This window comes from Panthera onca, chromosome C1, assembly GCF_046562875.1.
Source record: "Panthera onca isolate mPanOnc1 chromosome C1, mPanOnc1 haplotype 2, whole genome shotgun sequence".
In the NCBI taxonomy this organism is placed as follows: Eukaryota; Metazoa; Chordata; class Mammalia; order Carnivora; family Felidae; genus Panthera; species Panthera onca.
In genome coordinates this window covers 184,189,152-184,206,294 of record NC_138346.1, presented here as the reverse complement: position 1 = coordinate 184,206,294, position 17,143 = coordinate 184,189,152, and the positions used below count along the sequence as shown (strand labels likewise).

Here is a 17,143-nt window from a genome sequence, read left to right as displayed (position 1 = left end):
GAGCTTAAAAATATTTTTTAAAAGTTTAAAAAAAAAAAAAAAGTAACTTTATTTCAAGAGAATAAGTATTCAAAATTTAGGTATAGCTTTTCCCTATCCTTTTTTTCCTATGCATACAGAAATTTATGTACACATGTTTAAAAAAAAAAAAAAACCAGGAGGGGTGCCTGGCTGGTTGTCAGTAGAGCATGCAACTCTTGATCTCAGTGTCAGAGTTCAAGCCCCACATTGGGCATGGTGCCTACTTAAAAAAAAAAAAAAAAAAGCAATTGGTAGCATCCATTCTATATATCCTTTTTAAATAACAGAGAAATAAGTATAAACCATGAATTTACATTTAAATTTAAAATTAGAGGCACCTGGGTGGCTCAGTCAGTTGGGCGTCCAACTTTGGCTCAGGTGATGATCTCACAGCTCGTGGGTTAGTGCCCTGAGTCAGGCTCTGTGCTGACAGCTTAGAGCCTGGAGCCTACTTCGGATTCTGTGTCTCCCTCACTCTCTCTGTCCCTCCCCTGCTTGTGCCCTGTCTCTCTCTCTCTCTCTCTCTCTCTCTCAAAAATAAATAAACATTAAAAAAAATTAAATTTAAAATTAAAATGCTATCCTTCTGAATTAATTTCTAGATAGTATCTAATAAAATTATGAAAAGCACAAAAACTTAATACAGTCTTTATTTTTCAGTGGTTCCAAACTTGGTATCTTGGGTCCTATCACTTAAGTTTAATTACTGAAGCATCAAAAGGACATCATTATAATTCCTTAGCAAAGACTCTAGAGGCAGTGTAAAGCAAGGCTTCAATGTTAAATCATACACAGTGCCATCACAAAGTTTATTTTACATAAGTGAGTGACATGAGAACACCACAATAAGAAAAAACAATGGAAAGAAAGGACTGGGGAAAAAATAGCTGGTCACACATAATTAAAGCAAGAAAGGGACGCTTGCCAGGCTCAGTCAGAAGAGCATGTGATTCTTGATCTTGGAGTCATAAGTTCAAGCCCCACATAGGTGTAGAGATTACTTAAAAATAAAATCTTTAAGGGGCACCGGGGCGGCTCAGTCAGTGAGGCATCTGACTCGACTTCGACTCAGGTCATGGTTTCAGTTCTGAGACTGAGCCCCACGTTGGTATCCATGCCCAGCATGGAGCCTGCTTAAGGTTAGTTTTCTCCCTCCCTCCCTCCCTCCCTCCCTCTCTCTCTCTCTCTCTCTCTCTCTCTGTCTCCTCCCTCTCTCCCCCCCACCCTGCCCCTTTCCCACCCAAGTGCACTCTCTCAAAAAAATTTTTTTGTTTTATTTAAAAAATTAATAAAATCTTTAAAAAGAAGTAAAAAAAAATCAGGAAAGTTCTGACAGTGTATCATGTATTAAGGATACCTTATTCTAGACTCTAGACCTTACTTTTACATTATCAACTGATGAAGCTTCTCAACTAAAATACTAGCCTCATTTTACTGATTACCTACTACTGAGCACTTTACGTACACAGGCATCCTACTGAGCACTTTACGTACACAGTATGTCTCACTAAAACTATTCTAGAAACACTTTATTATCCATTTTATAGATAAAAAACTGTAACTTTCCTAACTTCATACAACAATTAAGTAGCAAAGCTGGGATCTTAATCTAAGTGTGGCTAATTTGGAGTTTATACTTCTAAAAGCTGAATGGTATAGTGCATTAGAACCTGGGTTCAAATTCTCGCTCTACCACATTGCTAGCTGTATGTTTTCAAATCCACGTCTAATTTGAATTCATAATATCTATGAGAAGGATTTTTAATCTTTTTTTGAAATGAGGCCATAGTCTGAAATTGAGAAATCTGTTCAAGGTCACAAAGCTAGTAAGTAACAAACAGTTTATCTATGTTTCTATATCTAATATATTTATCACTTATCAATTGAGAGGCAGTATGATGTGGTGGGTGAAAGCAAAATGTGGTGGAAGTCAATTGTTTAGGTCTGAAAACTTGTTCCAAAATCTGTTAGCTGTGTGACCTTGATCACATTACTTATGTCTCTGTGCCTCAGTTTCCTCATCTGCTGAACAGAATAATACTGGTATCTCCTGGTAGTTACACTGAATATTAAATGAGTCAATATATGTAAAGGTTTAGAGTAGAAGTCACATAAGGTTTAAATCCTGGCTATAACACTTACCAACTGTATAACTTTGGGTTGGTTAATCTCTCTACACTATAGTTTCCTCATTTAAAAAAAAAGGCGGGGGGGGGGGGGACTGGATAATAACAGTACCTACACCTCATAGATTTGTTGTGAGGATTAAATAAGAATAGTGCAGGTAATGTGCTTAGCACAGTACCTGGCACATAGCAAAATTTCAAGAAATGCTGCTATTAGTCCTTTTCTTAATCTAAGGTATGCAGGTAGACTTTAGAGGCACAAACAAAATTTTTGATAACAAAATTTTGTGGTACAACATTTTACATGTATGCATATAAGAGTTTTTTCTTAGGGAAGGGGATTCATGTTATCAGATATTCAAAGGAGTCTGTAACCCCAAATTAACTCAGAACTGCTGCTCTAAAGCCCAGAGATTACTGAAAATCAGAGGTCATTAAGTTAAAAAAAACAAGAGTTGAGTATTTTAGGAATAATCAGTTTATTTTTAATTTTTTTTTAAGTAATCCCTACACTATGTGTGGGGCTCAAACTCATGACCCCAAAATCAAGAGTTGCATAACCTACAGATTGAGCCAGCCAGGTGCCCCAGGCAAAATATGTAGTTACCTAGAATGTAAGGCATGAATCTGACTCAATAATATTATCTTACCTGGAATATAAGAAATGAATTTGACTCAATAATAAATAAAAAAGAGAACGTATTGACTTGTTGCAAGCACAACAAGTTCTTCCAAAGAACAGAAGTTGACAGATTTTCAAATAACAGGTGGCAGTAGGATAAAACAGAAGGGTCAAAATTAAGCAAAAGGATTATGATAGCCTCTTTGGGTTATGTTTCCCATTGTCTTCAAAAACACCTGGCACAAAAGAAAAATACTGAGAATGAAGGTAACTCATGGATGTAGTTATAGTTTAGAAGAAAAAAATTCACATGTCACCGTTAATTGTTCCTCCCTGGGGGAAAAAAAGAATAATGAATGATCAAACAGCCGCATAACACAAGCCAATTTGCCTTGTCCCCATAGTATTGACAGACTGCGAAAATTAGGGGACAGGTGGCAAGCTCCTCCTTCCTATTCCACATGAGTGGGGAAAGGCTTAGGGACATTTAAAGAAACTTGGTACATCCAATGTGCAATTTTTCCCATCAAGGATTAGGGTTTAAACAAGGGAAGGAACCTAACCACTTTCTCATTTGTCTAGGATGTAAATAAGTATGTACGTGATTTTTAGCCCCAAGAAATCAGGTTCTGTTTCCCATCAATAAAGATGCTCTGTGAAACCAAAAAAAAAAGGAGGTAGGAATGAAACTGATATTTACTAAGTGCCTACTATGTACCAGACCCTTTATTTTAGTGTTCTTATTTAATACTTCACAATAATCTTCTGTTACATAGAGATTACTATCCCCCATTTACAGATGAGGAAATTGAGGCTTAGAGAATTAATTAACTTGATCAAGGTCACCCACCTACCAAGTGGTAGAGCTAGGATATGGAACCAGATTTTCCCAATTGGAAAGTTTGGTTTTTTTCCTATTCCAACCTATCTTTCCAACTTATGAGAAGTAGTTAAAAAAACATTTTGTGAAACGATTTCTATACCTGGTATTCATCTGGGGCCCTGTAAGAGGATATCTAGGCTCCATGATAGTTGGTGAATGATGTATTCAATATCAAATGCTCAGTATCCTAAAGAAGTAAAGAGAATGTTACTAATGAGTGACAAAAAAAAAAAAAAAAAAAAAAAAGAAATACGATTTAACCACATATTAACAGAAGTGTAGGCAAAATTAGGTAACTTATATTAAGTACTTTCATTTATAGAATAGTAAGATAAAATGCTCATGGATTCTGAACATTTTCATACTTTCTAGTCATTTTGCCTATAAATTAATATTAACATTTATTCTAGGCAGCAATACCTACCAATGTATCTATTCATTAAGGAAAGCACAGATTCTGGGTTACCTGGGTGGCTCAGTCAGTTAAGTGCTCAACTTCAGCTCAGGTCATGATCTCAAGGTCTGTGAGTTCAAGCCCTGCATCAGGCTCTCTGCTGTCAGTGCAGAGCCTGCTTCAGATCCTCTGTCCCCTCGGCACCCCCCCGCCCCTTTCCCACTCACATTCTCTCAATGATACATAAACATTATAAAAAAATAAAGAAAAGCACAGATTCTTAAAAAAAAGAAGAAAAAAGAATGAAAGAAAAGCACAGATTCTGTTCACAAGATCCTCATAACCATTTAGTAAGCTAGGTATAGTAGGGCAGGCAATACTTAATACATGAAATTTTGACCAAAAGTGTCATAATATTCAGAAAACCACAAAACAGGACATAGGGACAACTTGAACTAGATATTTACTGGATCTGTAATGAGGTTAACAAATGTTAAATCTCATGGAGATGGAAGACAAATATTACATCCCCACAAACTGACTTGTTCCCGTGAAAAATCAGTGGTCTTTGTTTGGCTGCACATGCCCTCTCTGGGTACTTCTTTTCCACTGCCATTGCTTCCACACCCACCTGTACATAGCAAACTTTCAGCTTCCATCTCTCTTCTAAGTTTCAAAACCGTATTTCTAATTGCCCGCTGGGTATCTTCATTTAAATATTATCAAAGCAAAATACAGGGCTAGTCCTTTCTTTACAGTTCAGTATTTCCTATACTCTTTTATTAGGTCTTAGAGTTCTTTAGGCTCTGTACATTTCACTTCAATTTTAGCAAGAAGGAATCGTCTGAAGCAAGATAAGAGAGGAGAGTTACGAATGCAGGTGCAGAAGAGATTTTTCAGACAAAGCCAGAGGCTGAAATTATTTACTATAATAAAATCTTATTGAAAGTGCTCTTGTAAGGTTGATAAAAAGTCCCTCTTGGAGACATCTGGACTTCATGCATCTTCTATAGAATGAAGGCTTTAAACTTGAAAGCCCTTCTACACCACTTGGTTGTTACGGATAACAGTATTCAGATTGATAACTAACTGTAGGTAATATATAAAGTGCCATCTTTCTTCAATAAACAAGAATCTTAAACTTGTCTCTTCTTCCTTTATGTATTAGGATAAAAAAATAATGTTGACCTATTTCTCATATTTAAACAATACATGAGTTTATTTTTACAGTATCACGTAAGCAGTGAAAGCTAGTGAAACTGAACCCACACAACACCTATACCTAGCAAAATATATTCCCCTCGGATAATGGCATGCTTCATGGTTTATCAAAATGGAAACCCTGAAGGCATCCTTACCTCTTCTTCCTCCCTCTTTCCCACATAAATTCTGTCTTTCCATCTCTACCACGGTAGTTCCTGACTACATCAACTCTCACCAGATTTACTGAAAAGTCCCCACAGTGCTCCTAGAAGGGTATTTATGCATATCTGACCAAATTACTGCCCCTGCTTTAAAAGCTGATGGCTCTTGTTTAAATACAGAACAAAACACCTCCACGATCTGGCCCCACTCTACTATTCCAACCTTATCCCTCATCCACTCATCCTACATTCCAATCAAATTGAACTGCTTACAATCCCCCGAGTTTGGGTGTCTTTTGCACAGGCTGTCCCTTTAACTTGAAACGTCTTGGTAAATCCCCCTCATCCTTCACAATCCAAATCGAATGTCACTTCCTCTGGAAAACCATCTCCTAAACACCGCCTGTGTTCACACACATAACATTTTCACACTTTATTGTTCACACATTACTCCCAGTAGACCGAGAACTGCAAACACTAACTGATCCCTTACCAAGAAGCCATCTGAATTAGATGTGAGAAACACAGGAGCGAACATGCAGGGCTTCAGTCCACAAATTTTCATAGTAAAAACACCTTTAAATGGCACGTTATCGACCGCAAACCTCTTTCACATACCTAAGGACAAACGATTCATAGGAAATTCACGGTCCGCTTAGTTTATTTCTTCCACTAGTTCCCCTTCACGTCATCAGCCCCAGGCTCCAGGAGCACTGAGAAGCCACCACAAGGCCCTGAATGTAGCCCACCGTCCTTCTCCGTGCTCCGCTGCCGCCCTTCGGGAGAATCCGCGACACAACGCCCTACTCACCGCCACCGCCGCCCAGCGGGGTCTGTTTGTTGGGCCGGAACAGAGGTCGGCTCCAAGGAGCGCCGCTGCCGCCTCCGCCCCGCCTCTAGGACGTTGGGGTCGCGGGAACCAAGGCGGCAAACACAAGCTCGGTAAACCGAAGTCCGCGCCGCGCCTACTGACTGGTCAGAAACCCAACCCTTCAGGGACAGGGGCGGGGCTAGAGGCAACGCGCACGGTCGCCGAGGCGTGCTAGTACGCTAACCAATCAGCTCTCTGCGCCGTTCCGGTGCTTGACCAATCCCAAGCCTCACTGGAGAAATAGGGGCGCCATCGGCTCTCCACGATCAGGATCCGGAGGATTTAAACACTTCATTTTGGTCAACGGTTAAGTTCCGGGCAGGGGAGGACATTGCGCAGGCGCAATGAAGAACTTAAGCCGATGTAGTGAGGGTGGCAGAGGAAGCCGGAAGTGCTTGTTGTGCTGATTGTTGGTGGGAGGTTAGAAGCGAATCAAACCGTTGGCTTGAAGGAACAAAAGAGAGGAGTTAGATTTCTTTTAGTTTCTTTCCTCTTTTTTTTTTTAAATGTTTATTTTATTTTGAGAGAGCGTGCTTGCGAGTGGGGGAGGAGGGTAAAGAGACAGGGAGAGAGAGTCCCGAGCAGGCTCTGCACTGTTAGCACGGAGCCCGGGCTCCATCTCCTGAATCGTGAGATCGTGACCTGAGCCGAAGTCAGGAGTCAGATGCTCAAATGACTGAGCCACCTAGGCGCCCCTCTAGTTTCTTTCCTAAGAAGAATCCTCTCTGAATAACAACAAAAATTTTCTTTTAAATGTCTTACCGTTGAGGGGCTCCTGGATGGCTCAGTTGATTGATTGAGTGTCCAATTCTTGATTTCGGCTCAGGTCATGATCTCAGATATTGAGGTGGAACCCCTTGTCGGGCTCTGTCCTGAGTGTGGAGCCTGCTTAAGGTTCTGTCCCTCCCTCTCCCTCTGCGTCTCCCTCAAACATGTGCCTGTGCCTGTGTGCATCGTCTCCCCCTCTCCCCCCACCCCCGCCAATAAATAAATAAATTCCTTACTATTGAGGAAAAAAATAACGTGGCTTAAATTTATAAACCATTTATATTTAGTGTCTACAACTAATGTTGGTAATTGGGCCTTTTCTGTCATTTTTTATATGGTTGTCCTGCAACAACCGAAGTAGGTATTAGTATCCCTATTCAACAAACGAAGAAATGTAAAAGATGACACAGCTAATTAGTGCAGAGTCAGGATTCCAAATGCCACTTAACTTTCTTCTACATTCCATTTCTGTTAGTTTCCTGAGCAATATGGGAGCGTCAAAGTCGAGATGTGTTTGTAAGCTGTATTGTTCTGAAGGAGCTCACCCTTTTGAGGGAGTGAAGACACTCTCCTGAAAAATGTATCAAACTAGCCAAGAAATATATGCTATATAGAATGTCATTCTCTGCTTTCCTGGAAAAATTCCTAGAATCTAAGGCATACATTTTAAGAGAAACGATGGTGAGTTCCTCAGTGTGAGAGTAGGAAGAGCCAGTGATGCATGTCTGACAAAGTGTTGGCAAACTCAATAGGGAACTTTGGAGCAAAGATTGTCCATTAGAGGAGCCCCACATTAGGCATAAATGGCTAGAATCCTTGCTGCGTTCAGTCATTGCCTGGGCCTTCCCAGAGAAAGCAAGCACTAAGGCAGATTCAGAAGGGCACAGCAAGAGGCTGACAGCTAAGTATATACTCTGCATGTGATTGGCATGCTCTTTCTGGAGAGAAATCCAAGTGACATGCCTTGATGGCTGTCATGAGTTATGTTAAGTGCAAAGTCCCTGGGGTGGGATCTTCCTGGCATCTTTCAAGGAAGGCCAAGTAGGCTAGTATGTCCTTAGCAAAGTGACTGAGGAGAAGAATATTAAGGGTTGAAGGGGGAGACGGTGTTGGTAAACCACACAGGGCCTTAGAGGCCATGATAAGGATTTGGCTGCACTTTTGAGTTAGATAGGAAGCCTCTGGAGTATTTTGTTTTATTTTTTAAAGTTTATTTATTTTGAGAAAGAAAGGGGGAGGGGCAGAGAGAGGGCAAGAGAGAATCCCAAGCAGGCTCAGCAGTGTCAGCGCAGAACCTGACGCAGGGCTCGATCCCATGAACCATGAGATCATGACCTGAGCCTAGATCAAGAGTTGGGCACTTAACTGACTGAACCACCCAGGTACCCCTACTGGAATATTTTAGAAAGGGGGCTGACATGATCTGATTTTAGGTTTTGGAAGGACTACTGTGGTTGCTACTTTGAGAATAAACTGTAGGGAGCAAGGGGAAGCAAGGAGACCAGTTAGAAAGCTGTTGGAATGACCAAGGGGAGACAATGATGGTGGCTTGAACCAAAATGGTAGCATTGGCGGTGGTGAGAGGCTGTTGGATTCTGGATATGGTTTGAAGGTAAAATCAACAGAATTTGATTACAGATGGAATTTAGGATGTAAAAGAAAGGGACTTTGTGTGGGGCCCTCATGATCTATGGTTTTCTTTAGAACTACTTTAAGATATCTGAAAGAGAAATGTAAGATGAGCTGATATGAATCAGACAAAAAGGAAAGGATGAGTGTAACACATAATTCCCTACTCCTTAGGTGTGTGCTTGGCATAGTGAAATCCTTCCAAAGTGTACAGTATAGAAAGGATGGAAGGAAAGAGTAACTTTACAGTGGGTAAACAACCAAAGCTACTTCAGCCAGGTGACTAACGCCAACATTAATCGTCATACGTCATGTTGATAGTATGTCCACTGGATACGCTGTGTTGAAAACAGCTCTTTACCTTTGTGGTCCTCCTTTCAGTAACCTATAGACCCAGTTGTATTCTGAGAAAAACACTGGACAAATTCTAATTGTGGGGAATCCTATAAAATACCTGACCTGTACTTTTCAAAACCATCAAGGTTGTCAAAAATAGGGAAAGTCTGAGAAACCAGCCAAGAGGAGCCTAAAGAGATATGACAACTAAATGTAATGTAGTCTCATGGATGGAATCGTGGAACAGAAAAATGACACTAAGTTAAAAACTATGAAAATCTGGATGAAATGTGGACTTTAATTCATAATAATGTACCAATATTGATTCATTAATTGTAACAAATGTACCATACTAAATATAAGATGTTAATAATAAGGGGAAACTGTGTGTGGCGTATATGAGAACTCTGTACTATATTCTTAATTTTTCTGTAAATCTAAAACTGTTCTAGGAAATAAAGTCTACTAAAAAGAAAAAAGGAAGGGACACGTGGGTGGCTCAGTAGGTTAAGCATCTGACTCTTGATCTTGGCTCAGGTCATGATCTTGCAGTTTGTGAGTTTGAGCCCCACATCGGGCTCTGCGCTGACAGTGCAGGGCCTGCTTGGGATTCTCTCTCTCCCCCTCTCTCTGCCCCTCCCCTGCTCTCTCTCTCTCTCAAAATAAAGAAATAAACTTTAAAAAAAATTAAAAGAAAAATATAAAAGGAAGGGGCAATAGGAGAGTTGAAGCATATGCTAATTTTTTGAGCAACAACAATAAAATAAAAAGTATTTTTTGCTTAATAACTCAAATACTAATAAAACTTCAATTAAACATTTTATTACCATTGGATTTTTAAGCAGGATATACATTTAATGATATACATAAAATAGATATTTTTCAAATTAAATGATGAGAAAAGTAATTATTTATTTTAAGATTGGAATGACTCAGCCTTATATTTAGGACAGCTTAGAGGTGCCTGCCTAAAGGACCTACTGCCCCAGATATTAAAAAAAATTTTTTGAGTTTTGTTATAATGTAACAAGCACTGGCTTTGGGGATCTGGCCTCAATTCTGCCATTTAATCTCTCTAAGATTGACTTTCCTCATTTGCACATTGTACATCATCATAAAAAAGAGTTAATGAGTGTGAAAGTTAATTAAAGTTAATTAAAAGAATACCTATATATTATTATTTGTCCAGTTATATTCACCACGGACAGTGTTAATAAATGAGCAACACATTCATAGAGATTAAGGGAATTGATTTGTATTTGTAACTTAAAGAATTACAAATTTGTAATTGTAAATTAGAGAATAAGCTGAGGGAAATAAAATCTACAAATGCCATTCCAAGGATCTACTATGCAATGACATAGGGAATTGGAAGGATCTGACAAACATAGAACAAGGAAGGCACAATTCTATTTTTGTTAATGTTTATTTATTTTTGAGAGAGAGTGAGAGAGAGAGAGAGCAAGCAGGGGATGGGCAGAGAGAGAGGGAGACAGAGGATCCAAAGCTGGCTCTATCCTGACAATGGAGAGCCCGACATGGGGCTTGAACTCATGAATCATGAGATGATGACCCGAGCCAAAGTTGGACGCTTAACCAACTGAGCCACAAAGGCCCCCCAAGGAAGGCACAATTTTAAAGGTGGGGTAATAAGAGGTAATTATCCAAAGCAAATATAAATTATTATTAGATTTCAGGCCAGTTTGAATAGACTGAATATATACTATGCTATTCTTTAATCCCCATTTTTATATATTTATGCCATTTCAAGACTGTATGGAATTGCTCTGGTTATAGGTCCCCACAGAGAAAAGCTACAGGCCATAATTTTCAAATTTGCAAGTGCTTTAATTTGCTTCACAGAGAATCATTTCTAGTATGTCATACTTTTTAAAAAAATATATGAGTTTGTTGACAATGCTAAAACAGGAAAAAAAATTGTAAAGGGCAAAGTTCATCCAAAATTCTACATCCTAACACATCAGTTGTTTTTACTTTACCTTATTCCCTTTCAGTCACTGTCCACATGACATAGTCTTTATGATTATACTGGGTACATATTCAGTGTCATAAACCCTGGTGTGCCTGCTAGAAGTCTGAGAGAATTAAAGAGCAATTGTTATCACCAGGAACAGGGAAGTTGGAATCAGTTATCAGTTCTGTTACTCAATTTCTCCAAACACCAATTTTCCCTTTTGCTATTTACACTTCTGAGCCAAACTAGACTACTGCTCTTTAAAAATAACTATAGCTTTGCTTTTTTTTTTTTTTTTTTTTTTTTTTAATGTGCAGCGTGGAGCCCAATGCCAGGCTTGTCTCATGATCTTGAGATCAAGACCCAAGTTGACTTATTTTACTTATTTTTTAAAAAATAGGGGCACCTGGGTGGCTCAGGCGATTGAGTGTCCGACTTCAGCTCAGGTCATGATCACGTGGTCTGTGAGTTCAAGCCCCTCGTCAGGGCTCTGTGCTGACAGCTCAGAGCCTGGAGCCTGCTCTGGATTCTGTCTCCCCCTCTCGCTGCCCCTCCCCCGCTCATGCTCTGTTCTGTCTCTCAAAATGAATAAACGTTAATTTTTTTTAATTTAAAAAATAAATAAAAATAAAAAATAATCTTTGTGTGGGGCATCTGGGTGGCTCAGTTGATTGAGTGTCCACCTTTGGCTCAGGTTATGATCACACGGCTCATGAGTTCGAGTCCCGCGTCATGCTCTGTGCTGACAGCTGGGAGCCTGGAGTCTGCTTTGGATTCTGTGTGTCCCTCTTTCTCTGCCCCTACCCAATTCATGCACTGTCTTTCTCACTCAAATATAAATAAAACATTTAAAAATTTATAAAAAAATAATAATCTCTACACTCAACTTGGGGCTCGAACTAGTGACCCCGAGATCAGCAGTCACATGTTCTGCTGACTGAGCCAGCCAAGTGCACCTTATTTTACTTTTTTTTTTTTTAACTTGGATTGCTTGGAATGAAGACAGAAATGATCAAACAACACACACAGTTAACTTCTCTAAAATTATTTGCTTAACTGAGTCAATGTAAAATCATCCTGATTTCACAGGCAAGGAAACTATAGGTGTAATCACCCTACCTATAGTTTCAGAGTTAATTAGCAAAGACACTGTAGGACCTGCCAAGACAATCTCCCTTCACTGCTCAGCCTGCCATTTTACAGTATAGACCTGACTGAGCTCAGCTGACACACTCCTGAGAGGTTAGGCATATTGTCTGTTGTTAGGTTTGACACATCAGCTTTTTAAAGGCCATATTTCCTTTAACTAATGTTCTCAGAATCTTTGATAAAAAGGTCCTTTGAGAAAGCATTATAGCAAGAACCATATCTGCAAAAAATGCAAATCTAAGTAACAGGAATCTTCATTTTAGAAACTCCATGAAGCATCGGGTTATGTAACACACTAAGTGTCTGCCAGGAAATAGATTACAATATAATAGGTGGCAATGAAGGCCTGAATGCAAAACATATGGCCTGTCATTCACCCTTCTATGCCTCCACACACCAGGTCTTTGTTTCATCACCCAGCCTGATCTTACAAACCAGTTCCTACATATAGGCAAGAAAGGTGTTTTTGGAATTACAGGGAAGTAGCTGCCAAAGGTCATCACAAGTAGAACTTGAGTGGCAGCAACCAAATTAGTCAAAATCTTCCAAGGACCTCGGAGTAGTACCCTTAAGAGAGTCAATCATATTGTAAAAAGAGCAGGTTGTCATGCTGTACAAAGAGTAATCAGACATGGTCTCTTCCTACCAGGAGTTTTGGTTTTTTTTAATGTTTATTTTTTTTGAGGGAGAGAGAGAGAGAGAGAGAGAGAGCGAGCATGAGTGGGGGAGGGACAGAGAGAGGGAACACAGAATCTGAAGCAGGCTCCAAGCTGCCAGCACAGAGCCTGATGTAGGGCTCGAACTCACAGACTGTGAGATCATGACCCGAGCCAAGGTCAGACGCTTAACTGACTGAGCCACCCAGGTGCCCCTCCTTCCAGGAGTTTTAAATCTAGTATGGAGATACACAATATACTACAACAGAAGTAAAGGAGGGAAGGAATAGGTGTGTATGGGTGCTGCTGGTGGTGGTGTGTGTAGAAGCACAAAAGGGGGGCACCCAACCCAGTCTTGGGAATTTGGAGAGCTTCCTGGAGGAAATAAAACCTGAGGTGAATCCTGAAAAATGAATGGTACGTACCAGCAAAGAGGCATGGTCAAGAATGGGAAAACAAAAGTGTGGGAATAGATGATTTCTCTCTAAAGGGCAATTATAATAAATAGGACAGATATATGGTGACAAGACTCTATTTCTTAAGATCCTATAGAATTCCCTAGAACATAGCCATACCCTGGAAATAGTGGGCATGCACTGAATATATGCCCAAAAGACCTAATGTACTTGATAAATAAACACATATGGGTTGGAGTTAGTTTTGAGGACACCTCTTATTACACATTTTTCTGAGATCAGTCTTCTCATCTGTAATGAGAACTAAGTTGGAAAGGATTTTATGAGTATGGAACTTTTTATCTTATAAAGGGGTTTCTACTGTATAGAAAGAATGCAGATTTAAAGCCATCCACACGGAGTTTGTATTTAACTTTGCTATCTACTTCTTACGTGGTCTTGAACCAACTACTTCCACTTCCTGGCTGTTTCTCCAGCTGCAAAATGACAGTGCTAATGTCACAGCATTATGATGATTCTACAAGGCAAGGCTGATATGTAACCAACACACAACTGGTAAGACTGTATTGGTGGTTAAAATAGTGCATTATTTTCATATGAGTTGGTATATAACTACTCCCCTGAGCACTTTGAGAGCCCTCCATCCCTCTCCTGGAACACCAAGGACCTCCCCATGATCCAGCAATTAGAGGGCTGATGCCTAGCAGAGCAATCTTGGCACAAAAATACCTACAGATATCCTGATTGTACTAATCATTAAAAGTTTGAATATCGGGGCACCTGGGTGGCTTGGTCGGTTAAGCGTCCGACTTCTGCTCGGGTCATGATCTCACGGTCCCTGAGTTCGAGCCCCGCGTCGGGCTCTGTGCTGACAGCTCAGAGCCTGGGGCCTGTTTCAGATTCTGTGTCTCCTTCTCTCTCTGACCCTCCCCCGTTCATGCTCTGTCTCTCTCTGTCTCAAAAAATAAATAAACGTTAAAAAAAAAATTAAAAAAAAAAAGTTTGAATATCATCCAAAAAATAGGCAATGTAAGTCAAATGCCTGGTACTTAGTGGATATTCAATAGATATTCATCAAATTTATTTAATCTATGAGTTCAATCTATGTGTTTAGCTAGGAAATGACCCTCTACTGGGTGACATCCTTTTATTCAGTATATAATTACTAAGGCATATTTTCATTGACTATCTGGTTGTTTGCATGTAGGTGGAATTCATTCTTTTCTCTGCCACCTCCAAGGAGTGGGAACACTGATCTAACGCTAAAAAAAAAAAAAAAAAAAAAGATTTCTTTGGGGACAAATTAGGACCAAGGTGCTAAGAGTTAGACCTTTCACAGTGAACAAGTAGAAGGGTTAAATGTTAAATTGTTAGAGTAGCATGGTGTCTTTTATGAATCCTTGGCTTGGCTCCATGGGACTGCCTGGTGTGGTAACATCCATGTTTGGAAAAACTCCTCCATGTTTGTCTTCTTTCTACTTATAGCACTACTCACACTGAACACTCCAGGTCAACGATGTGGGGGAAAGGGGGAAAGGGAGAAGACAGGGCTGGGTTCCCACACTAAGCATTTTACGTTGTGAGCCATTAAGTTTTGGGGTAGGTTTGTTATGTAGCAATAGATAACCAGAACAGGCCTAAAGTGCCAACAAATAAGAAATTGTTCTTCGGCCTAGGCTTGTTCTTCCTGAAAATAATTCCCTGGAAAACCCTTGGCAGAGATAGGTATATGGGTTTCACTTTTTTATTTATTTCCACACCAGTATTTTCCTTACTTGCCTTGCATGGTTGGCATAAAGAACTGGGCAAGGTACAAGACAATAAGTACTCAATCTATGGTGGTTATAGTTCTCCAGGGCGACTTAGAAAGAAAAGTCACCACATCTTGCTATATATAAGTATTCAATGACATTTTGGACCCAAACTCCTGTGTGGATTCCTTATTCTGGTGGACTCTCTCTTGGAATCAAGAAAGGCTACTTTTTTGTCTATGGCCTAATGCCTTCACTAAAAGCTTGTGAATAGCTTCCTAATCCCCTTTCCCACAGACCCCATATCTTGAACATCTTTCAACTTTAATTGCCAGGAGAGATACAGAAAAGACACTTAAGAGAACACGCACCAAGGAAAAGAAGGCACATTTGCTTACAGTATGGCCCTTTTTGTACTCCTACTCTCAGTGTTATGACCAAGTGTTCTTATTTTCAGCGGACTTATCTCTTAGCTCCTCTTCCCCAGGGGGTGGAGGGGCTCAGACAAACAAAAAAAGGAATATTGTGAAGGGATAGGAGTAAGCTATTAATCATAACGTTTCTTTAGCTGTGATAATCTGAGATATCCCATTCCCTCTTCCATGGTGGGAAGTAAAAGGTAGAAATGATGGCAAGGTGGGAATGCAAGCTGGTGCAGCCACTCTGGAAAACAGTATGGAGGTTCCTCAAAAAACTAAAAATAGAACTACCCTACGACCCAGCAATTGCACTACCAGGTATTTATCCAAGGGATACAGGTATACTGTTTCGAAGGGACACATGGACCCCAATGTTTATAGCAGCACTACCAACAATCACCAAAGTATGGAAAGAGCCCAAACGTTCATCGATGGATGAATGGATAAAGAAGATGTGGTATATATATATATATATATATATATATATATATATATATATATACATATAATGGAGTACTACTCGGCAATCAAAAAGAATGAAATCTTGCCATTTGCAACTATGTGGATGGAACTGGAGGGTATTATGCTAAGTGAAATTAGTCAGTCAGAGAAAGCCAAAAATCATATGACTTCACTCATATGAGGACTTTAAGAGACCAAACAGATGAACATAAGGGAAGGGAAACAAAAATAATATAAAAACAAGGAGGGGGACAAAACATAAGAGACTCTTAAATATGGAGAACAAACTGAGGCTTACGGGAGGGGGTGTGGGAGGAGGATGGGCTAAATGGGTAAGGGGCACTAAGGAATCTACTCCTGAAATCAGTGTTGCACTATATGCTAAATAATTTGGATGTAAATGTAAAAAATAATAATAATAAAATTAAAAATTAAAAAAAAAAGAAATCATGGCAAAGAAGGAAGTAGGAACCAAAAGGAGATGGGATCAGAGAGCAAAAGAAAAAGAATAGGGTGGGGAGAAGGACAGAAAAACAGAAATAATTGGGGAGAATGGTAGGAAATTAGAAATGGGGAAAGAAGGGGAAGAAAGATAGGAATAAGTTAAAAAAAAAAAAGGTGAGAGAGGAGGGAGTGAAGGTAGAATGAGATGGGGAAGAGGCTGGAAATACTGGGTGAGGGAAGGGGAAAGGAGCAGTAGAGAGGAAAGAGGCTGGGGGGCAGCCAAACAGAGGCTATACCACCTTCTTTCCCTCCTGTTTGCTATCATTTTCCAACCCTCTGGTCATTCTGTCTTCAACAACTTAGTTCCTCTTTCATAGTTTCTCTGTTTACTCTAATGCTAATTCATGCAGACTGCTTGGATGACAAATCTAACACTTTGGCCACCCAGTTCTAACCACAGGGCATGCTTTCTGCTCCAGCCTTCCATTCTCATGGTCTCACCTTGTTTGGGCTCATCCTGGATTTCAAAATCATCAAAAACTTACAATTTCCAATCCAAATATCAACTTGGCCAATTCCAAATATCCCACTCAGACCACCAGCATCTGTACTGCCAGTTCACTTGCTCAAGTACCCCACTGCAGCCATTCTTCAACATCAGTGCTTCTAATGCCTTGGCCCCCTCCTCACTCCCCTCCACGTCCCCACTAGCAGCCCTAATATGCCATAATTGGCTTTCTATATGTTTTTGTTTCCATATACATCATCACAAACATTCTCTTGAAAATACCATCTTGGTCCTCTCTCCCTCTGTTGTACTTGCTTGGCAAAAATCCAACCCTGGATGACCTCAAGAA

At 39.9% G+C, this 17,143-nt stretch overlaps 1 protein-coding gene across 7 annotated transcripts in view; it reads right to left on the bottom strand.

The window, feature by feature from the left end:
• The window catches only part of STIL (STIL centriolar assembly protein), a 63,853-nt gene extending 57,446 nt beyond the window's left edge, over positions 1-6,407 (bottom strand). For 3 of the 7 annotated variants that reach the window (XM_078451930.2, XM_078451935.2, XM_078451936.2), the window contains exons 1-2: positions 6,029-6,215; positions 3,753-3,839 (exon numbers count right to left, since the gene is read on the bottom strand). In XM_078451930.2, the coding sequence (XP_078308056.2) occupies positions 3,753-3,796 (44 nt within the window). In that variant the 5' untranslated portion in view covers positions 3,797-3,839; positions 6,029-6,215. The other 4 variants (XM_078451931.2, XM_078451933.2, XM_078451932.2 and 1 more) reach the window with 4 other exon arrangements.
• Between the last annotated feature and the right edge of the window lie 10,736 nt (positions 6,408-17,143).